This window comes from Geotrypetes seraphini, chromosome 1 (genome assembly GCF_902459505.1).
Source record: "Geotrypetes seraphini chromosome 1, aGeoSer1.1, whole genome shotgun sequence".
NCBI lineage: Eukaryota > Metazoa > Chordata > Amphibia > Gymnophiona > Dermophiidae > Geotrypetes > Geotrypetes seraphini.
In genome coordinates, this window is record NC_047084.1 from 517,876,869 (window position 1) to 517,900,441 (window position 23,573).

Genomic DNA, 23,573 nt, shown 5'->3' on the forward strand with positions numbered 1-23,573 from the left:
TGTTATAAGTGTGGAAGAGCATTTTAGAAAGAAGATTCAAATGGGAATAATATATCCAAGTGTAGTAGCAACATACGAGTAGCCTTACTTGGTCAGACCAATTGTCCATCTAGCCCAGTAGCCTGTCCTTAAGAGTGGCCAATCCAGTTCACTAGCACATGGCCAAAACCCAAAGAGTAGCAACATTCCATGCCACCGATCCAGGCAAGATATTCATATTGCTGTCATCCCTCCCCTATGTTCAGTCTCCCTCCTGACACTCCCTTATGTCTGACACCTTTCCTGACACCCCCCCATTGCCTTCTCTTCTAAACACAACTCTGCCTTAGAACAGAGTCATGACACCTGTCAATCCCACTGGGAACTACCCATATGGTAGATGTTCTGTTAGTGTCCCCAGATGACAATAGTTCCTCTCTGCTAGAAGGCAGATGTGTCAGGATGCAAGCTGGTGCCCTCCTATGCAGCAGTGGAGAGAGACTGATGCTGCCTAGGGACACGTTAATGGGACATCTATTGTGTGGGTAGGTTCTGGTGGATTGGGAGCTGGGATAAGGGTAGGGCTTAAAGGTACCACAGCTCTTTGCTCCAGGACAATTATGTAGGAAGGGATAAAGGGGAGGGGGGGGGGCAGGGTTGGGAAGGGGAGCAGAACTGTTGGGGGGTAGATGAAGTGGGCATTTTGCAGGAATCACCATGGACTATGGGCTTATAGGGGCTCTACTTGTCCTATGCAATATACACAAGGCAGATGCTGGGCATACTCCTATCCTGTTTATTTTGCAGTGAACACAAGGTAAATGCATATTTGTAATTACTGATCAGACCTCTGGATGTTCCAGCTAGTAGGTCTAACTCCTGACATCGACCTTCAGGGACATGTACTTTGAATCAGAGAAACCTGCCAGCTACAGCTTTTAGAGAATGACACGGTGGCGGTTTACCCGCGGCTACCGCATTTTAGCCGCGGGTCACCCGCCGAAAACGGGGAAGAAAACTAGCAGTCGCTGCGGCGACGGGGACAAGGCCATTCACCGCCCGCGGGGCGGTGAATGGTCTTGTCCCCCGCAGTGAGGCATGAAGGATCGCGCGGTCCCCGCAGCTCACACCCGCCCGCCCAATCGATTCCAGTGTCCAGCCAGCTCTCTCCCCTCTCCTCACCCCAGTCCGCAGATCCTCCTCCTCGGCGACCCGCACGCTACCAGAGAGCCGCGCACACCCGCCACTGCTCAGCCTCGATCTTCTGCTCTGACGCAACCGGAAACAGGAAGTTGCAGCAGAGCAGAAGATCGAACACTGAGCAGCCGCGCGTGTGCGGCTCCCTGGGAAAGCGCGCAGGTTGCCGAAAAAGAAAACCCACAAACCAAGGTGAGGAGAAGGGAGAGAGCCGGCCAAACACCAGGATCGACCGGGCAGGCAGGTAGTGGCCGCGGGGACCGTGCGATCGCTAGTGTTCCCGGCTTAAATTGGAAGGAGGGAGTGAAAGGAAAAAGGCTTATATGGATGCAGCGGGGACGGTGACGGGGCGGTGAATGGGATGGCAGTGACGGTGACGGGGCGGTGAAGGGATCGGCGGTGACGGGGCGGTGCAGAGGATGGTGGGCCGGTGACGGGGACAGATTTTTTCCCGGTGTCATTCTCTAACAGCTTTCTTTGCCAAGTCTGTGTCCTCGCAATCAAGAGATGTCCCAGGAGCACTGGAAACCTCTGCAGCACTGAAAGCCTTGAACTCTGGAAACAAAAACCTGAAAAATAAAATAAAAATAAAAAGTCAGAGCAGATCAGATACCTTCTGAACACGCTTGCAGAAGGGAAAACACTGAGGAGCTACAGCACAGCCCTCTTGGGAAGGAGGCGGAACTGAGAAAATGATTGGTTTTCTACAAGGAACACATGGTTTGAGAGTTACCACCCAGCGATTTAGGACCTCTACACCTATTGCACTGGAAACTACTTTATCCTACATTTAAAATAAAACTTTTCTACACTTGTTGTCTGATCATTTAGTTTTTCTAATTGTGTTGGTCTCAGTCCTTTGTTTCTGCATTCCTGTCTTCTCTTGACAAGTTTTCCTGTCCATTTGTCATTTTCTATCTCCTGTCTTCTTCACTTCCTTCACTACATCCACCAACATTTTTATTTCCTTTTAGCATTCTTCCATTTATTTTCAGCCTCTCATCCAGATTTAATTATTCTTACTATCCAGTCTTCATTTCTACCTTTTTACTACCTACAACTTTTCATTATTTTCCCTTATCCCAGTTCTCCCATTCCCCTTATTCTCATCTTTCACTATCTACTCCATTTCCATCAAACATCTCCCTCCTCTATTTCTCTCTCCCCCCTTTCAATCCAGCATCTCTCATCCCTGCACCATCCATGTCCAGCATCTTCTGTAGCCCCCCCTCCTCTGCCATTTCTTCTCCCCTTGTTTGGGAGAGTAACAGAAGAGGAATCAGGCCATTACCTTAAAGTTATGTAGGTGCAGTGGCATAGTAAGGGGGGGCAATCCACCCCAGCCACCGTCTTGGCGAGGGTGCAGGCACCTGTTCTTTCTGCCCCCCTGCTGCCATCTGTGCATTCCGCTTCCCTTCCCCCATACCTCTGTAATGTTCTTGGTACGAGCAGCAACCTTCAACCTGCTGTTACGCTAGTATCGGCTCTTCCTCTGATGTCACTTCCTGGAACCGCACCTAGGAAGTGACATCAAAGGAAGAGCCAATGCTAGCACGACAGCAGGTTGGGGGTTGCTGCTCACATCAGGAATGTTACAGAGGTATGTGGAAAGCGACAGAAGGGAGAAGGGAGCAGGGAAGGAGCATGTGGAGGTGGGAGGCAGAGGACAGGGGAGGGGCACCACAGCCCTGGGTGTATCTCACCCTCACTACACCACAGTGTAGGTGCTGGCTGTTTTTCAGTGCCAGCACCCATATAGCTAAGCAACCAAAGTGAGGACAGCCTTTTGTGTGGTCGTCTCATCACTTAGCTCTATGGGCACCAGCACTGAAAATCATTAGTGCCCACCCACCTCCTTGCTCATTTCCAACTCCATCGCTGGTATTCCTCTCCATTGAAATCAGGCCATTATCTTAAAGGAGGAGAGTGTGGAATAGTGTTTAGATCTACAGCCTTGGCAGCCTGAGGTTGTGAGTTCAAACCCTACACTGCTCCCTGTGACCCTGGGCAAGTCACCTAATCCTCCACTGCCCCAGCTACATTAGATTGTGATAGACCAGGACAGATAGATAGATAGATTGTGAGCACACCAGGACTAATAGGGAAAACTCTTGAAGTACCTATATGTAAACTGCTTTGAGTGTGGTTATATAACTACAAGTGCCAATCCCCTTCCCGATGTCAGTCAATTATGGCTACTCCCTGTAATAATACATTTACATTTACATTTGTGATTTCTATTCCGCCTGTGCCTTGCGGTTCTAAGCGGATTACAGTTAAAAGAGATCAGGACATTACCAAGAGAATTACATTACAACAATTTAAGTAAATTACATGTTGTGGTATAGAAATACAAATATAAGATATCTGGATTTATTGATAGAATAACTTGACAGGGTTCAAGTAGTTACAAGGTTCAGTGGGGAAAACAATATAGGCATAATATAGATTATAGTTAGTTATAAATGAATGGACCACTGTTCTTACAGAGCTATATAAGTATAACAAGTGATCCTTCTGAAAAAAACATCCTGGCATTATGCTTCAGAAGATAATGTTCTTGCCTTTCCCAAAATAAAAACATTGCAATCTTTTCCCATTTGGTATGCAAGTATAAGGTCCAATATTGCCAATCTGGAGCTTCTGAAACGAATGCTCACCACTTGCTTACTGGCCACAGCAGAAGTGAGCCCTGTGTAATTGTATACGTTTTACACTGCCATCTAGTGTTATGGACTACGGTTAGTGAAAACTGTGTTTTATTTACATAGAGTGATTTCCTATTACTATATGTTATTCTTGCTGACATTAATATAATATTAGGTAGAAAAAAGACAGATACGGGCACCTATTAGCCACCAGAGCAGCGAAACTAGACCGCCACCTCTCCAATCTGCTATGATGCCCAACTACAAAACATTCAGGAAAGAACTTAAAACTTTTCTATAGAAATTTGTCAAATGATCTAACTAAACCTGATCGACCCTCCACAGATCCCGACGCATATTACATCTATTAACCATGTATTCTCCCTGGAAATGCCCAGGCCAACTCTTGTTGTAAACCGCATAGAACTGAAAGGTATTAGAGGGATAGAAGACACCAATGTAATGTAATCTAGTTGGAAAAGATGAGGACAAGGTGGTGTGCTCTGTTAAAGAGATGTGAGTATTATGGGTGTGACCATTCCCAGGAGTCAACATCCAAGAACAAAGATGCACAAGCAACTGGAAACCACTGGACTTGTTTTACAGCAGGCATTCTCAAACTCCTTAAGATACACTGAATAAGTATGAGGGGCCGCTGAAAAGTTATCAGCCTAACAAACTTAGTAGTGATTTTCCACTTTTTTCATTCCACTGGAAAAATACTGAACGGAAAAAGTGAACAAAAAAATTGCTGGACTAAATGTATAGCGTTCGATGGAGACCATCCCCAACTTTTTTGGTTGGTCTGAGACCTTTTCAGTGGCCCCTTCGTATGAGATAAATTTGCACGCACTATCTCCACTGTATGCAAATCTATCTCATGCATATTCATTGATATCCTGAAAGCCTGAGTTGCTGCATGTGTTCTGAAGACTGGGTTGTGAACCATTGTTCTAGAGAGATTGTGTACACTGTAAAGAAAAAGTGAACCGTTTTTTATGTATCTTTTCTGTACTGTAAAGGTTTAATGTGATTACTACCAAACTGAACATGCCTATCACAATTACTGAGAAGTACAATCAAGACTAATAAAAAAGGAATTACAAAATGGAGTACACTGAAACATAAATAAATCTGATTAACAGTAAAGACTACATTTACAAAGGCTGTTCTCTTATTCTGTGTGTGGGAGGAGATTGATAGGAGAAGCATGGCTACATAGCATATGTCAAATCTAATTTGCATAGTTTTAACAGGAGGCTACACCCACATGGCCCTGACAGTCAATTAGAAGCAAGGATCTGGCAGTTCCTTTTTATCATTTTTTCTTGCCTTGGTGTTCTAGGGCAGGGGTAGGCAATTCCGATCCTCAAGAGCCGGAGCCAGGTCAGGTTGTCAGGATATCTACAATGAATATGTATGAGATGAATTTGCATGCATTGCCTCCTTGAGATGCAAATCTATCTCATGCATATTTATTGTGGATACCCTGAAAACCTGACCTGGATCCAGCTCTCAAGGACCAGAATTGCCTACCCCCTATTCTAGGGCAATCACTCCTCACCCTCCTTCCCAAAGTGGTCTCAAATTTTCATGTTTAACATTGAACTGCTTTTTACCATTGTTTTGAAACCCAGCATACAGATTTTCCAGAAATCTGGCCTACAGAGAGGGCATGGGATTCACACCATGTGCTCCAGTTTTCAAGTGCATCTCCTCCTGCTTCTTTGCTGCTTGGTTAATCTATGCTACATTATTTTCCCAAAATGTACACAGTAGAAAATGACACAGTGGCTGATACCCATGGCTAGCCATGGGGAGCCACAGCTAACCCGCCGAAACGTGGAGCAAAAAAATAGTAGTCGCCGCGAGGACAGAGACAAGGCCATTCACCACCTCGTGAATGGTCTTGTCTCCACCGTGAAAGGAACACATGTAATTTCAGTACTTATATCTTCAACCTCCTTGATGATGGACTGAACTGAAACTCAGCTGGAGTTGGAGGCTTATGCTGATTGAACAATATAAATAACTAAAACTGGAAAACAATAAGGATTAAGAAGAGAACCTCAGAACTGATTAAGCATTTCTTATTGGATCATGAATATAAGGAATAACTGGCTTGGTCAAGTCTACAGATTACAACTCAAGGAGATATTGGGACTTTAATTGACTCATCATCAAGTTAAGTGAGCTTTATTGGGTCTGAATGGCTTCAATACTTAACATGATTAAGAGTCTTGAAGACTGATTGATGGACTCTATTTAAAAGCTTTAGCAAGTACCTGTAGCTTTTCCCAGCCTATGATTTTGTCATTAGTAGCACTCTGCACTTTGTATTACTTGTTATTGTAGATTTTAAATGTAGATGAAATAAATTATGTTAGTTTTTAGGATATGAATTGAATTAAAGAAATTAATAAATTAAACATTTAATTAATTTTATGTTTTGGTATTCTTGGTATAGCATGTTTCTGTTTCAGCCACCAATGCTTCTAAGGTAGGCTAGGGAGCAGTGGCTTTCGGTCGAGGGGAGAGGTCACACAGCCCAATTTTGGGTGAGGGGTCATTGTGACCCCAATTTTGGCTTCAGGTTCCAACCAAAGTGTGTGGTCAGTTTCAGTCACAGATTTGATTTCAGACAAAACAGGACACCCCTGTTTGTCACCTTCTGGTGAGCAGATGTCTGGAAATCACTGAAACCTATAAAATTATTTACTGTCACAAGTTAAAAAATTCAAATGGTACTTTTCAGGATATCAATGAGAATTTTAGATACTATTTTGTGATCCAGTTAACAAGTGAAAAAAACCCCAAGGTCACAGGTATCATATACACTATATATAAGAAAACATTTAACAGTTTGTAATCACTATTGACAAAATATTACAGTATTTTTCGTTCCATAAGACACATTTCCCCCCCCCCCCAAAAAAAAATATGGGTGGAAAAAAGGGTGCGTTCTATGGAGCGAATACCCAAATCCCCCGTTACCTTATTTAGATTGCCGCCCGCCCCTCACCTGCCACCGCCACTGCTGCTGCTGGTTGCTTGCTGCCACCGAAAGTAGAGGAAGGGAAAGGCCAGGCGGGTGCAACGATTGCATGCCGCCAGCCCAGAAGCCTTACCCCCGACGTAAATTCTGACATCGGTGAGAAGGTCAGAATTGACAGGGGTAAGGCTTCTGGGCCGGCGGTGTGCAATTGCTGCACCCACCTGGCCCTTCCCAGCAGTTTGTTCCGTTCCGGTGCTGCGCTGCTGAGCCAGGGGTGTCCCCTCCCACCCCCGCCGCTGCTGCTTCATCAATGTGTCCTCACAGCGGCAGCAGCAGGAGGTAAATCCAGCGGGCGGGCAGGCGAGCGAACGGGTAGGCAGGCTTGGGGGGGGGGGGGGCGGAAGAGGACAGAGGCTGGAAGGCAGTGAGGGGAACACAGAAAGGAGGGAGGAAGGGACAATTGTTGGGCCCCAGTTTGGGGGGGAAGAGGACAAAGGCTGGAAGGCAGTGAGGGGAACATAGGAGGGAGGGAGGAAGGGAGAATTGTTGGGCCTGAAGAAGGGAAGAAAGAAAGAAATCACCAGACAATGGGGGGAGGAAGAGGACAAAGGCTGGAAGGCATTGAGGGGGACATAGGAAGGAAGGAGGGAGGGAGAAGGGACAATTGTTGGGCCTGAGGAAGGAATGAAATAAAGAAATCACCAGACAATAAAGGTAGGAAAAATGATTTTATCTTCAATTTAGTGATCAAAATGTGTCAGTTTTGAGAATTTATATCTGCTGTCTATATTTTGTACTATATTTGTCTATTTTTCTATAGTTGTTACTGAGGTGACATTGCATATTTAAAAAAGCCATCTGCCTTGACATCTGTGCCCTGCCCCTGCCTGCCCTATGCCTTGTCCCCTGCCCGCCCTGTCCACCACTAGACCACCAGGGTACAGAGCCTGGCAGGGAGGGGGGACAGGGTGCAGAGCCTGGCAAGGTGTGTGGGGTTGGGTGCTGAGCCTGGCAGGGAGAATTTGGTTCAGAATGTTTTTTTTGTTTTCCTCCTCTAAATCTAGGGTGCATCTTATGGTCAGGTGCGTCTTATGGAACAAAAAATACAATACTTTATTTTAAAGTAAAAGTATTTTAAATCTTATTTTTCAGCTTTTCTAATTTTGGAAAAGAAATATCAGTACAATATAAAATTAGAATGAAATATTAATTTGGTGTTACTATTATGAGTAGCTGGAACTCTGGATATAGAATTATCTCCCTTCTGCAGAGGAATCCACATGCTTCAGAACTGGTCTGCAATAGTCCTGTTCCCGGTCTCGTCTCCTACAAACAGGAGCGAGAGGCCTCTGACACAGAAACATCACCTTCAGATGGAAGAACAGGAGATAATAGTGCTAAAAATAGATTACATTTTGCCTGGGGTTTATGATTTTCGCTGTGGTGTATCACAGAAAGGAATGTTATCCAGGAGAACGTCTTTCCTTGGCTTCAGCTCTGAAAAGAGACACAGATTACATACGGTGAGCGACATGCACGCTTTCATTAGGATGTGGCATTTTATTGCAGAAAAAATAGAAAAAAAATGTAATCTCAATATATGCCAAGGCAAGTTGATCTAATACAGAAACAATAGACTGATCTGTGGACACGGAAAACATGTTGTTCTGCGTCAGTTTCTATCAATACAGCTTTATATTTTGTACATCATAGAGTACTCTGGATCCCAGTGAGCTACACAAATTCTTTCTGCAGCTTTCAACCTTTTGGCCTTTATCTGCCATCATGTTTCTATGTTAGGTTGCAAGTTTCAAGTTTATTTAAAAAATTTGATTTGATTGCAAAATCATAATCCAATGCGATTAGCAGGAAGTATAAAAATGCAAGGGATACTGCACTGTCTTATTTAAGACATTTTATCCCACCTGAGCTGAGTTAGATGTGGCCTGATAGCGGGGAGGGGCATAATAAAAAACAATGTCTAAGTCCCCTTTTGGCCTAAGCCCATAAACGCTGAAAGTAGCAGCAGGGAAAATGTCCATTGTCAAAAAAAAAACCATCCAAAATGAGGTTTTATTTGAGAATGGCCTACCTCTACGTTCAATTACTGAATTACGTTCAGGGATATTATTCGACAAACACCAGGTCAGAAAAAAGTCAAAATCCAACCTCTACGTTCAGCAGTTTAATCGCCCAGCCAACCACAATGTCTAAAATTAAAACACATTCCTAACCAAAAAAATTGCCCAAGTCCCAAACACCCAAAGCAAGACCTTTTAGGCGAAGGAGGGGCCAGTCCTTCGCCTAAAAGCTGGATTCTGTAACCGGCGTCTGTCAAAAACACCACTGGTTACAAAATTCCCCCTACTCCCGCAACGATCGCGGCAGGAGAGATGCGATCCTCCCCACCGAATGGCTGCTTACAGGCAGGAGGAATCCCAAGCCCTCCTGCTGACACCTCCCCCCGAACAGCCATGATCGCAGCAGGAGGGATCCCAAACCCAACTGCCAACACCCCTGCATGTAAGAACAGTGGCTGCGGCTTTGTGAAGAGAAGTGCAGCTGGGAGGAAGGAGCCGGCCAGAATAGGTAAACACCCGCAGGAGGGAAGCACGAACTTGGGACACAGAATAGAACATAAGAACAGCCTTACTGGGTCAGACCAATAGTCCATCAAGCCTAGTAGCCTGTTCTCACTAGCACCTGGCCAAAACCCAAAGAGTAGCTACATTCCATGCTACCGATCCAGGGATGGACGAACAGGGGTGCGTTGGGACATGAGAGAGAGGAAGCGCATTGGGACACAGAAGGAAGGGAGGAAGCACAAAACTTCGGACAAAGGATGGAAAGGAAGGAAGGAGGGAGGGGGCATGAACTTGGGACACAGAATGGAGGGAGGGAAAGAGATGCTGAGGTGGGGGAGGGAATAGTCTGTCCCCACACACCTTATGATGAAGGCCACCAACCATTCTGGTAGCCTCTGAACCAACTCCATCCTGTTTTATTATTCATTTTAGAAGGGAAATAAGCATACGTAGGATGTCCTAAATCAATGTCTGTATTTACACTTGCTACCAAGCACATTTAGGTTTTAACAAACTGCTCCAATTATGCAGAACTCCACTGATTAGAGGAGGTTGCCTTCTAAATCCCCCAGTGGTTTTTGTCACCCTCCTTCCCCTGTGAAGCCAAACTGGCAAGGATACTGGTCTCTGTCAATTCTAGGACAATACACAATTATATTTCTAAAATGGCAAAGAAACATGCACGTACCTAGCACAAACACATTTATTTGCCATTTTTCAACAAAATTTGATGTTTTTTCTTTCTAAACCAGAAGTTTATGCCGTATGCACTCAGCACATAAACATCCATATCTCCTGTATTTTAGAACATCTGGAGGTCTGCTATTGAGAAATACATGGGGGAGGCCACTGCTTGCCCTGGGACAGGAGCATGAAATGTTGCTATTTGGGTTTCTGCCAGGACCTGGGCTGGCCACCGTGGAAACAGGATCCTGGGCTAGACGAATCATTGGTCTGACCCAATATGGCCATTCCTATGTCTCAATTCTGCCTTCTACATTCTTTCTAAAATGGGCTGTCAATAACAGAAATTCCACTTGATGCAAGCAATCGAATACATAATTTGACTTACTTATTGTATTGGGATCAGTGTGAACTCCCTGTATGACAGATGTTCTGAGTAGAACTTCGACATCATGGCCAATTTTCACAAGCTGTTAATTATAAAAACATCAGCTTATCTCATATTCTATATCTGCTGCACCTGGGCCTTGTACATTTTTTTAAAAAATTATTTATGGAAAGTGAAGCGTAGCACAAAAAGAGGCCAAATACAACAAACAGGTCACAAATCCACACCCCCACAAGTAGAACAACAATGGAGGGTCATAGTTATATACAGCTTCACAAATAAGAATAAAGAACTCCCAAAACCCCCAAGTCCCCTCCCCCACCCCCCTTACCAAGGAACAGCAACAAATTGCCCCTCACAATATGGCACCCGTAATATGAATAACAAAAACAGAACAGTAAATCCAGAAATCCAGAGTCCCCATTCAACCCCCATAAGCCACCCTCCTATAATGACTCACCAAGCTGGAGACTCCCCTCCACTTCCAAATATCTATCTCAGAGAGCCTGAAAAGACTGCCACCGACGAGCTAGCAGAGCAGTCAAGACGATATTGGTGACATGCACCCCCCTAAACGATCTCTCATGTGTGCACTGTAGGTGCCACCGGTTGTTTCCAATGTAGGGCTAACACCAACCGGGCAGCCACAAAAGCCGAGGTGGTAAATTTGTCTTGATCCGCTGTTAACCCTTTTACTTGGACCCCCAAAAGAGCAACAATGGCACTCTTGTCCAGAGGGACAATATACAAAAAGACCTGTTCCCACTAAGGACCCACCACCCTACACTCCCACCATATGTGAAAGAAGGTACCCCCGTCTCCACAACCCCGCCAACAAGCGGCGGTCGGGGACCGGGTCATCTTCTGCAGGAGCACTGGTGAAAGATGCCATCTAGTCAACAGCTTCACAGCATTTTCTTCCAGCAGAGGTGCATAAGCAACATTGTTGTAAACCGCCTAGAACTGAAAGGTATTGGCGGGATAGAAGACAGCAATGTAATGTAATGTAATGCTGTGGATGGTAAGATAGGGCCGCCCATTCCTGATCAGTAAAGATTTGCTGCAGATATGTCTCCCAGGCCAGCATATAAGACGTTTTAGGGCTAGGCGCTCTATTCACAAGTTTGTACAAAGTAGAAATACAGCCCCTCTGAATGAACTGAGTGACCCAGGAGCTCCTCAAATGGAGTAATTTGAAAACCCTGAAACTAACCCACCTTATTACGTTGCAGGTAATCCTTAACCTGTAGGTAAGGAAAAAGGTCACCAGAGGACAAGTGAAACTGCTCCCTAAGCTCAGGAAAATCCTTAACCCTAGTCCCATCCAAAAACTGCCCAAAACAACATAAATCCAGTCGACCCCATCTCCGAAAAACCCCACCCCCTCGGCCTGGCTGAGGCCCTTTATGAAATGTGTTACCATGCATTAAAATGCACAAACAGTAAATTTATTAAAAATTACTTGTAACACTGAAGTTTTAGAATTTAATTTTATAAACCTAACTCTGGCCCATAGGCCTCAAAACATACTGCAAAAAAAAGCCCCAAATCTGCAAATAATTAAGCCCCTGCACATGATCTAGCATCCTCAGGAATTGTGAATGATAGTTTTAGGGCTAGATTCACTAAGCTCATCAATCGTGTCCCGACCAGTTTACGACCCCAAACTGATTCACTAACCTTCTGCCCGATCTGCACCCGATCCGATCCACACATGCAAATGAGGGGAAATGGCATGCATAAGTAGGAAGGCAGCGATTCACTAAACAGAAGATGGAACACCGATTAGGCTTGCCGATCCAAAATTAAGCAATGTCACACCCACGCTCTCTGAGAACACCTTGAGCCGTCGGGTAGTGACCTGAAGCTTGTTACTGGCGTGGTCCCTTTGGAATTAGGGTCACCTTTCAAGTTGGTAGTCGCTGGCAAATGTACCACTAAGCTTATTCTCCACGGGCTTTAAAAGAAATCACGCTTTGTCAGAATGGCCTTGGTGAAAACATAAGCTTTTATTTGGCCACCGGCCGTAGAATTATTGTGCCACTCCAGGTTTTCCTGGTAGCATGAATCATCATACAAAAACAACCAAAAAAGTTCATTTCATTCCTGGTCCCCAAGCAAGCAGCTCTGGACTTGATTGGTAAAACACATACAGTCCTTAATATGACATGAGACTAGGCAGTGAAACAGTTAACACCAATAACTTTCTCCTGTAGCTTTACAGGAGAGACATTCTTGTTCATGATTGAGAAATATGTTGTGCTGTCCTGCAGTGCATTCACTCTCTCTAGCTGGGTTGAACTTTCTCCCTAGTCCCGAGCAGGCTTTTCCCTGAGAGGGTTAATTTCACTCTTCCTATGAGGCAGGCAGACTAATTGAATTAGTTAGTTGCTATGGCAATTTCTTTACAGCTGGGCACTTTCACGAGTGTGGAAGTCAGGAAATTCTGGGCTTTAAAACTAGCCAGCATTTCAGCCTGGCGTTTGGTTCAGCTGTGCACATAACCTGCAGAGAAGATTACTGTATCCTTTCCACACTTCAGCAAAACAGCATGTGAAATTGCAGTACAGGATTATTTCCCTAGTAACTCCCACAGTCATTAGCTCAAAGAGCAAACAGCAAAATACAGCCTAAACAAAACTCCGTTCACAGACCTTTTCAGGATATTCAACTCTCCATCTCCTCTGGCCAGCTTTCCTGTATAGCCCCCCTTTCCTCCAACACCATGGGTTCTGGGGGAAGGAATTCGGTGGCTAAATTACCAGCCTGTTCCTCAGTCATTTCCCAGTCAGTGCTGAGGAACTGCTCAGCCCCATCCCGCCTCTGCTCTACTGCCAAGCCTTGTTCTGCTCCTCCTCTTTCCTCCCTCTGCTCTACTGCCAAGCCTCTTCTGCTCCTCCTCCTTCCTCCCTCTGCTCTCTCAAGAGCCTGGCTTTAAGCTGAGGGAAAGAACCACTCCCCCTTGGCTTTGGATGGGGGAAGGGAATTCCTTCCTCAGCCCATGCCGTTTCTCTGAGGGGAAACTGCTTGTGAGCTTTCTGCCTTACAGGCAATGGACAATAGCAAGGCAGCTTCTTCCTGCCTGGCTTTGGGACTGCTTCAGGTAAGTCTAAGCCTTCCTGTTCTATTTTCATTTCATTGTCACTCATCAGGTAGTCAGCTAATTTATTGTCCTGGGCACTGACCTGGTCAGCCCTTCTGCACTGGGGTTTATATACTTTCCTTAATTTCCCTGTGGCAAACCTTGGGAAAGACGTCCGTTTGTCACAGCAACTGCTGAGGACCAGTTGCTCATGTCCTTGACGACTGTCCTGCTCTCTGCCGCACTGTTGAAATTCCTGAAATCTCCCTGCTCACTGCTGCCCTGCCTCTCTGCAAGCCGATGGTTTTAACCCGTGGGTTTAAAGCCGGGCTGCACTACGGCGTGTTCTGTTCCATGTTGTTCCAGTCTGGCTTCAAAGCATGTTGTTCTATTGAAATGATTCCTGAAGTCCACTCATGTGGCCAGCGAGTACAGCCACCCATACCCCTTTCATTTTGACCTCAAGCTTGTGCAGAGAGCAAGCGTATGTGTCTGGATCACTCTGCAATGATCAATGGGGTCGCTAAAGAGCGTGCGTCCGATCACTTCATTTGCATGAGGACTCTGTAGTGAATTGGGCGTCCAGCAAGACTCGGCCATGGATCACCCAGATCAGTGAGCTTTAGCGAATCTAGGCCTTAGTAATTCAAGGCTTGGATCCCTTTAATCGTTAAATGCTCTACCTGTCTTAGCTTGGCAAATGAAAAAGAGGAAAATAACTAACCTTTGTACTTTTGTCTGTCCAGAAACTATGTCCAGAAGTACCTACCCTGTTTTGGTTACAGAGACAGTTAAGAATTGTGGGTTTTTTGCATCTTTTTCACCACAGAAAAAGAGGAGTTGATGGAGTCATATGACTGGTACTGGTGGGTGTCCACTTGGGGGAAGAGTGGAAGTATCTTACATGCCAGAAGGTGAAATTCTTGGGAACTAGCTGAGAGTTGGGAGATTGTCTTGTTTGAAATTTGTTTGGGTTCAGAGAACCTTGTGAATGTGACAGAAGTGGTTTTTGTGTGTCAGGTGGAGTTGCATGCCTGCAAAGATGAGGATTGCTTAGCTGAAGTCTGTAATGATTACAGAAGAGAAAAGAGAAAAACAGATGTCCCAATCTACTGTTTTTGCTTTTCTGTGTCTGTAAATAAAACAACTTATTCTTTCTCATTTTAATCACCCAGTAAAGGATATTTTCTCAGATATATTGCCCAAACTGGACTGGATTTTGCTCTTTTGGGTGAGTAGAGGAGAAACTAAGGTCAGAGACATCCACAAAAGTAGGTTCCTGAAACATCCACAGAAGTAGGTTCCCGAAACAAGTCTTCCTCTCCCTCCCCCTATGAACCATACAGAAAGTTGGGAGGGGTCTCCACCATCATCTGTAGCCATTAAAAACGTCCTTTACAAGACAGCTACTCAAGGGGCCTGCTACATAGTAACATAGTAAATGACGGCATATAAAGACCCAACGGCATATAAAGACCCAACGGCATATAAAGACCCGACTGTCGATCCAGTCTGTCCAACCAGACACGCTCTACAAATTAATAATTTAATTTAAATGGTCCTTTTTCTTAGATATTTATGGGCCAGAAACCCGGAGCTCTGTCCGGTAGTGTGCTTAGGTTCTATCTACTGGAGTCTCTGTCAAAGCTCACTCCAGTCCATCTAACATAACAGCGTGCTATTCACAATAGATGCAGTCATCATTATGAATATAAAGACCATTTCTTTTACTGTAAAATCACTATGTTTATAACCAAGGAGACCAGCAAAGATCTGCAGTCAAGAACCTATAATTAAGAGCGAAAAGGTTTCAGAAAAAATGGACACCAACTAAAAGGGTTTCTAGTAGTTTTTATTTTCCACGTAACAAAACTTTAGAACTGTAAAAAAAGGCCTGTTTTACAAAGCCATGCTAGCGGCTGCCGCGCGGCAACAGCTCCGAAGCCCTTTAAAGCTCTATGGGCTTTGGGGCCGTTACCACGCGGCTTTATAAAACAGGCCCAAAAAGTTCAAATGAGACAACTGTAAAATGACTGTACCTCAGCAACTTTCTCGGGAGAGGTCTCGTTCCTGTTGTTCTTGAACTCTGCATTAATCTTTAGTCTTGCAGCTAAAAAAAAAAAAAATAGTTGTTTATAAAATTTGATAGTCCACTTATGGTAAATTAGATCTAAAACAGATTACAATAAAATAATTAAAATACTAAAAAAACAACACTTCTCTTCCACCCCACTTTTAATCACCATCATTTTTACATCCAAGCTGAGCAGAAGTCCTCCTCCTACAGTTCTGCCAATGGGAAGAGCTGTTTTCCCTTCACATTTTTAATAGTGAGGGATAGAGACTCTCTGCAGGAATCCACAGAACCTGCACGGTCTTCATAATTGAGATCACAGTGTTGAAGAAGCACCCCACACTGACAAAAATACAGCTCAGCTTAGAGCAGGGGTGTCAAAGTCCCTCCTCAAGAGCCGCAATCCAGTCGGATATTCAGGATTTCTCCAATGAATATGCATGAGATCTATTAGGATACAATGAAAGCAGTGCATGCAAATAGATCTCATACATATTCATTGGGGAAATCCTGAAACCCTGACTGGATTGCGGCCCTCGAGGAGGGACTTTGACACCCCTGGCTTAGAGGGAACAGTGCCATGGTTTTGCCTTCTCTCCCACCACCTCCCATCTGCCAAAAGTATTGTCTAGCAAAGGTCATGTTAGGGTAGTAATAATATCTGGTGCCCTTACCTTCAAAATTATACTTCAAAAGTCAAATGTGATTTTAACACACCTAATTGTTTTAGATTCTATTGTAAACTAGAATTAAAAAAGTTATTTTGACTGTTTATTTCTGTTGCCTTTTTCAAAGCTTGTCCCTTATTTTCAGTTCATTTGTTTCTGAATTTAAACTTCCTCTGTCCCCCAATAAAAACAAACACCACTGCTCCCTGCGACTTCTCTGTTACAAGAGTCAAGAAATACAGTTCTAGAAATTTCAGCTACGGAAAAGATTATTCACAGGAGTATTCTGATATCAAGTCTCTCTCTAAACAGCCTCTCTTGTGTGTGCAGTACAAGAACCTCCAAATAGTTATTAATTTACGCTCTTTGGACATTTGCAGGTTTGAAGCCTGAGCTGCTAGCCCTAACTCCAGGTCCGAAGTCTTCATCTGCTGTGTGATCATCAGAAGGCATTTGCTGTTTTTATTCCTACACTAGCTGCAGAAGATTGACACAACATAGAAAAACAAGAAATTTTAGAAAGAGCCCAGAAACTCAATGCACATAGTAGTGGGATGGATCTGTTAGGTATCTTTACTGTCAATTACGTGTTTACATTCACAAGGTCTCATCAGCAGGCATTACACGGTTTTTCTCTTTTCATGCCTCTAACACAGCAAATACTATGACTTATTGTAAGTACACTTCCCCCTTCCTATTCGCGGTTCCGACGTTCGCGGTTTCAATTTTTCGTGGGTTTTCCCCCCCAGTCTCCCCCCCCCCAAATCGCTCATTGGCAGCCCACATAAAAAAACAGCCCTGGGACTTGGATTGGGGCAAGGCGGTCGATCGGAGGAGGCGATCGGAAGCGGAGGGGGCGATCGGAGGTGGAGGGGGGGCAATCAGAGGCGGAGGAGGCGGGCAGCCACTCCAGGAGCATGGACCTTCCCTGGTGGTCTAGCGGTGACGCGGGGCAGGATCGAACTTCCTATACTCCTGCCCCGTGCAGAGCCGTGCTGTGAGTTCCCGTGGTCTCACGAGACTACAACCGGGAACTCATTGCATGGCTCTGCATGGGGCAGGAGTATAGGAAGATCGCTCCTGTCCTGTGTCACCGCTAGACCACCAGGTAAGGGCTGGGGGGAGTCAGAGCAGGTCCAAAAATTATTTGAAAATTTTCACTATTCGCGGGCCAGCTCTGCCCCTAACCCCCTCGAATAGGGAGGGAGAAGTGTAGGGAAATACCTAGTGTACCTAAATTTAATTTCCAGAAAACTGAGTCTGGGGAAAAAATTCCCATGATGCAAAAATCGGTGAAGAAAAGTAGGATCGAACAAAAGACTTCCAATAAAACAGGAGAATATATAGAGAATGAGGGCCTGATTCTATAAACAGCACCTACTGGCACCTACATTGTAGGCACTGCTCGGTGCGATTGTCAAACAATTGCTAGGCTCTGTTTATAGAATCCCACCTAGTAGCACCTAGGCATGCTTAGGTGTCCCAGAGATAGGTGCTGGTATATTAGGCCTGGTTTTACCAGCATCTAACTCAGACACTTAGGGCTCTTTTTACTAAGCTGCAGTAGTGTTTTTAGCGCACGCAGAATATTAGCGCGTGCTAACTCCACGCTATGCGGCTAGAACTAACACCAGCTCAATGGTGGCGTTAGCGTCTAGCGAGCGCTAAAACTGCTAGCACAGCTTCGTAAAAGGAGCCCTTAGTGATGCCTAAGTCAGTCACCCCTATTCTCCATCCCTAACATGCCTAATTTTCAGGTAGGCATAGGAAGGTGCCTCCACTTAGGTGTCATTAGGCGCCGTGCGAAATTACACACCTAACTTTTTAATATTAAAATTTTTCACTACTCATCCAATTAACTTCAATGGTGCAGTCAATTACCACACCATTTAAGCTAAAGGATTTAATTTAGGTTAGGTGTGGATTTTGGACAGGCATCACTAGGCAGCCTCAATTACGGAAAGGCACCATTTATAGAATCAGGCCATTTATTGTATAAATCCAAAATATGGAGAACCTGACACGGCTCTGTTTCGGAACCAAAAGTGCCTGCCTCAGGGGTCAACAAAACTGTTTCAAAGTTTATAAAGAACAGGTGTAAATGTTATACATTGTTTAAACAAAGACTTTCTTCTGAATACCGGCCAAACAATTTATCAGCTAAATCCAACTAAATGAATAACTAAATTTATCATTTGGCTGTTGAAGAGACACCTAAGCTGAACCAATTCAAAAAACTGTTTGTTTGGTTGCCATGTTACCCCTAAATGTGTAACACTTAAACCTTCTGCGCTATATTCAGGAAAACAAAACTTTGCTTAAAAATTAATTGGCCAATTTTCAGCCTGCGGCAGTGAGCAGCTTACAAACCGCTTTCAGCCACTTAACCTTGAATATTCAATGCATGGCTCCTGGCGTTGAATATCTGGGTTTGACAACCAACCCGGAAGTTGGCCAATATTCAGACCAATGCCTTGTTAACTCACTGCATAATGCTAGGACAACTATTTTGCTGTTCTAACTTTATGTGGTTACTTAGTCAGCAGACAGAATATAACTGCTAACCAGCTAAGTTGCCTTCCTATCCACGCTTTGTCCCTAACCTAGCTGGTTAGGAAATGGCACATTAACACCGCTCAATATCCCTGGAGAGGCCCACATAAGCACTTTGGGCAAATTCTATAAACGGTGACCCAATTGTAGGCAGCGGTAGGTGTCCTACCGCTGTCTAACCGGTCAATCAGGACACACATTTTCTGAAAAAAAAACCCCAACAATCCCAGAGGTAGGCCACCTACACTGTAGGCGTCTGTTGTGGGTGCTTGGAAATGCATCGGGACACTTAAGCTCGCTCAAGGCTGGGTATGGTTTTGGCCAGAAGTGGCCTTGGGTGAGCTTAAGCAGCCGTGGAGGGGTCTACCGGCTAGGTGGGGGTGCCGAGGGTCTACAGGTTGGGGGGGTGAAGTTCTGTGGGAGAAAGGGTGGTGACAGGAGTGAGTGGAATCCCTCCTGTCGGGGGTGGTGATAGGGAGTGGGCATCCCTCCTACCAGGGGATTTGTCGGGGCGGTTCGGGGGTGGTGGCGTGGACATGGAAGCCGGTTAGCGAATCAGGGTGGTTAGGCATCTGTCCATTAGGACAAAACAGGATGCTAGTCTGCAATTCTCAGCCGCTTCTTAGGTGGCTGCTGAAACCAGCATTCTATACAGAATTTCCCTCTTTGAATATCTACCCCTAAAGTTTTATATTTCCAAATACAGAAAAATGCATCAATAAAGACACATTCACTACAACTTACAGAAGCTGCTTCAATACATATACTGTATTAAGAATAAATGTAATTTTCTGCTTCTAAAATTCCCCAGATCATTTTTGACCATATCACCCTGGGGTAACATGCCACTATAGCAGATTTTTCCAACAGATTTAGCTTACAGACATCTTTAAAGCAGAGCTCTGGCACTTGAACTGAAGAGGAAGGGTAGCATTTGAGTAGGACAGTCAAGGAGAAAAAATTAACACTTTTAAAACCATCAGACAGTGTAAATGCTCTGATTCAGGCCAAAATTATCTTACCTTCCAGTGCTCTGGCATCATTTTTAAAAACTTGCTGTCTTGTTCGGTGTAATGTTCTGAATAGCTGTAAAACCTATTAAGAAGGCGCACTATGTTAATGAGGAGTGCCATAGGCAAAACAACTGCATTTAGCCCCCCCACCCCCAAAATAAGCTTGTATAATCTGAAGAATGACAAGTGGTATTTATGACTAGTCTGCATTGGTTTTTCATTAGTCTGAGGACACTATCTCACAACACCCCAAACTATTTGATAGAAACTGTCATATTCAATATTGGCTAAGCTGTTTTCAGAAGCACCTTTCTCAGGCCTCAACAAAAGCATACGCAGCAGAAAAGGGGAAGCCATCAGAGCCATGGCCCAACTTCTGCTCCACATGGCATACGAGACAAAGATGCTAAAGGTGGTGAGCAAAGCAGAGGTTAGTCTGTGTATCCCTAGTCTAAATATATTGTGCTTCTATTTTACAGTCATGTGAAAAAATTAGGACACCCCATGAAATATTCAGTTCTTTCTTATGAAATGTTCAAATATCGATGTCTAATCTTTTTTATTTATCTCTGGAAAAGAAATGATGGAATTGCAGGTAAACAACAAAATTTTCCTTGATTTACTCATGAAACAAAAGATAACCACAAAAACGTGTATTGTATGTGTGTATGTATGTGTGTATGTGCCGCGATCACGCAAAAACGGCTTGACCGATTTGAACGAAACTTGGTATGCTGATCCCTCACTACCTGGGGTGATATGTTCTGGGGTCTCACGGCCCACCTGCACACGTGGGCGGAGCTACAAACAGAACATCAGATTTCACCCATTCATGTCAATGGAATAAAAGTAAAATGCTGCCATTCTCACAGTAATTCAAAAATGGCTTGACCGATTTGACCGAAACTTGGTATGCAGATCCCTCACTACCTGGGGTGATATGTTCTGGGGGTCTCACGGCCCACCTGCACACGTGGGCGGAGCTACAAACAGAAAATCAGATTTCACCCATTCATGTCAATGGAAAAAATGTAAAAAGCTGCCATTCTCACAATAATTCCAACTATAAAACACTTTATATGTCACTATAACCACTAGGGACATCTTTTCTATTCTACCACTGACACCATACATATAGAGTTTGTATGTTCTAACTGTGTTTGTAACTGTTTCCTTCATGCACCCCAGTTCATAATGTTATTACATTACATGAGTACTCACATATGCTGAACTAGGAACACAGGTTCCATTCTGAACCGGGAAAAAACTGCATGGAGTTTCTTTTCAACCTGAGTTTCCACATATTGAGTTGTTTAAATCAATACTGAAACTTTTGGATGCCACTTATTCCAACAGATCTTCCTTTTCAGTTTAAGAGATTGCAAATTCCAGTGAGACTTGCATTCTCTATCACAATCAACAAATCACAGGGACAGACTATTACATACTGTGGAGTGGATTTAAGATCCCCCTGTTTTTCCCATGGACAACTCTATGTTGCTTGCTCAAGGGTGGGTTCACCCAAGAATTTATATGTTCTTGCTCCTGGAGGTGAAACTAAAAATGTTGTTTATAATCAAGTTTTGTGTTAGTTGTATTGTATTCATTTTGTCAAATATTTCACATTATAATTTGAATATTGTACTTTTTATAAAGCTGTTAAAAAATAATTTCATTCACCACTATAAAGTATCTTTATTTGAATCCATTTACAGTGTTATTGCTATAATTAAATACCCATGCAACGCCGGGGCATCAGCTAGTTAAGGAATAAATTAGGACACCCTACACCCCAATAGCTAGTTTTACCCCCTTTGGCTGAAATAACTGCAGTGAGATGCTTCTTGCAGCCATCTACCTCTCTGACATCGGTCTGAGGAAAGTTTGGTCCACTCCTTAATGCAGAATTCTTTAAGCTGTGAGATGTTTGAGGGGTTTATTGCATGTACAGCCCTTTCAAATCACCCCTCAGCAGCTCAATGGGATTAAGATCAAGGCTTTACTCGGCCACTCCAGGACTCTCCATTTCTTAGTTTTCAGCCTGTCCTTGGTGGATTTACTGGTATGTTTTGGGCCACTGTCGTGTTGCAGGGTCCAGTTCCGCTTCAGCTTTAATTTTCTTACAGATGGTCTCACACAAGCACTCTCTGATACACGGTAGAATTCATGGTGGATTCTATGATGGTGAGATAGCCAGGTCCTGCTGCAGCAAAGCATCCCCAAACCATGACACTTTCACCTCCATGCTTCACAGTTGGATTCTTTTCCTGGAATACTGTAATTGGTGTATGTCAAACATCCTCTTTTCTGATGTCTAATAATTCAATTTTAGACTCATTTGTCCATAAAACACTATTCCAGAAGTCCTGGTGTTTGTCTACATTCTCTCTGGCAAATTTCAGTCTGGTCTTGATGTTTCTCTTAGAAAGCAAAGGTTTCCAACTTGCACACCTCCCATGCAAGTTAAATTTGTGCAGTCTTTTCTGATTGTAGAGACATGCACTTTTACATCAACAGTAGCAAGAACCTGCTTTAGGTCCTGTGATGACATTTTAGGGTTTTTGAGACTTCTTTTAGCATCTTGCTCTAAGGGGTCAACTTGCTTGGATGGCCAGACCAGGGCATGTTGGCAATTTTTAGGAAAATCTTCCACTTGTACACTATTTTCTGGGCTGTGGAATGGCTAATGTCAAATTATTTCAAGATCTTTTTAAATCCCTTACCAGATTTATAAGCTGCTACACTCTTCTTTCTGAAGGCCTCAGACAGCTCTTTTGATCTCATCATGGTGTTCACTCTCACCGCAGCAGTCATGAGCACACCAAACTAAATGTCTGATGAACCTCCTCCAAAATGCTGAGTAACGCTGTTCTAATCATGTGCACCTGATGTGATACACCTGTGTGTGATTTGAGCCACTTTAAGTGGGAGGATATGTGGGGGTGTCCTAATTTTTTTCTTCAGTTAGAATATACATTTTTTAGGATATCTTTTGCTTCATGAGTAAATCAAGTAAAATTTTGTTTATCTGCAATGCCATCTTTTCCAGAGATAAATTTAAAAAAAATTGACATCGATATGTGAACATTTCTTAAGAAAGAACTGAATATTTCATGGGGTGTCCTAATTTTTTTTCACATGACTGTATGTCCTGATAACATTACATACCTATTACAACACTTATTTCACGCTGCAGATCCACGCCCTCTTAATAGGTTTATGATTTGCTGCAGAAGATACCACGATGTGAATGCTCTATGAATTCAACCCAACTCGCTAGACCTAGAGAAGAATCTTGTGTACATGACAGGAGTCGTGATGAGAACTCCTTGAATTGAGCAAAGGCATCCCGAGATCAGTATTCTATACAGTATCATCAACAAGATACACAAATAACATGCAACAGAGACCATCTGGCTTTCTTGCCCAAACAACAGCCTCTGCTGCACGATCCTAGGAGTCCCTCTCGCTCGTTCCGCCCAAATTCAGCTAGATCCGAAAAGCACTATGAAAGACTGGGCCCTGCAGAAGGTTATTCTACTCTGACACTCGTCACCAGTCCTGCTTCTCACCTTCATTCGGACGGAGTACCCCCATGCGGGTTAAAAACGTCAATGTTTGCGCCTGCGTACAACTAACGCACAGCTCCCGGAACTTGTCTGCCTATATGTCGTCACAATGAGGCTAAGGTAACAACCACGGCCAAT

The 23,573-nt window shown here is 44.0% G+C and overlaps 1 protein-coding gene across 1 annotated transcript; it reads right to left on the reverse strand.

The window, feature by feature from the left end:
* Nucleotides 1-1,501: 1,501 nt before the first annotated feature.
* LYRM7 (LYR motif containing 7) lies at nt 1,502-23,571 on the reverse strand. Its single transcript, XM_033928964.1, has 6 exons — nt 23,439-23,571; nt 19,876-19,948; nt 15,598-15,668; nt 10,477-10,558; nt 8,232-8,316; nt 1,502-1,745 (listed from the first exon to the last, which is right to left on the reverse strand). Exons 1-5 carry the CDS (start codon nt 23,442-23,444, stop codon nt 8,246-8,248), a joined length of 303 nt encoding a protein of 100 aa, XP_033784855.1. The 5' UTR covers nt 23,445-23,571; the 3' UTR covers nt 1,502-1,745; nt 8,232-8,245.
* Between the last annotated feature and the right edge of the window lie 2 nt (nt 23,572-23,573).

What these genes read in the sequence shown, in the direction of transcription:
- LYRM7 (XM_033928964.1), bottom strand. An exon ending in TGATGCCAGAGCACTGGAAG is followed by an intron (nt 15,669 to 19,875) that starts GTAAGATAATTT and finishes TTTTTTTTTTAG; the next exon opens with CTGCAAGACTAAAGATTAAT. An exon ending in CTCCCGAGAAAGTTGCTGAG is followed by an intron (nt 10,559 to 15,597) that starts GTACAGTCATTT and finishes TATAATTAACAG; the next exon opens with CTTGTGAAAATTGGCCATGA.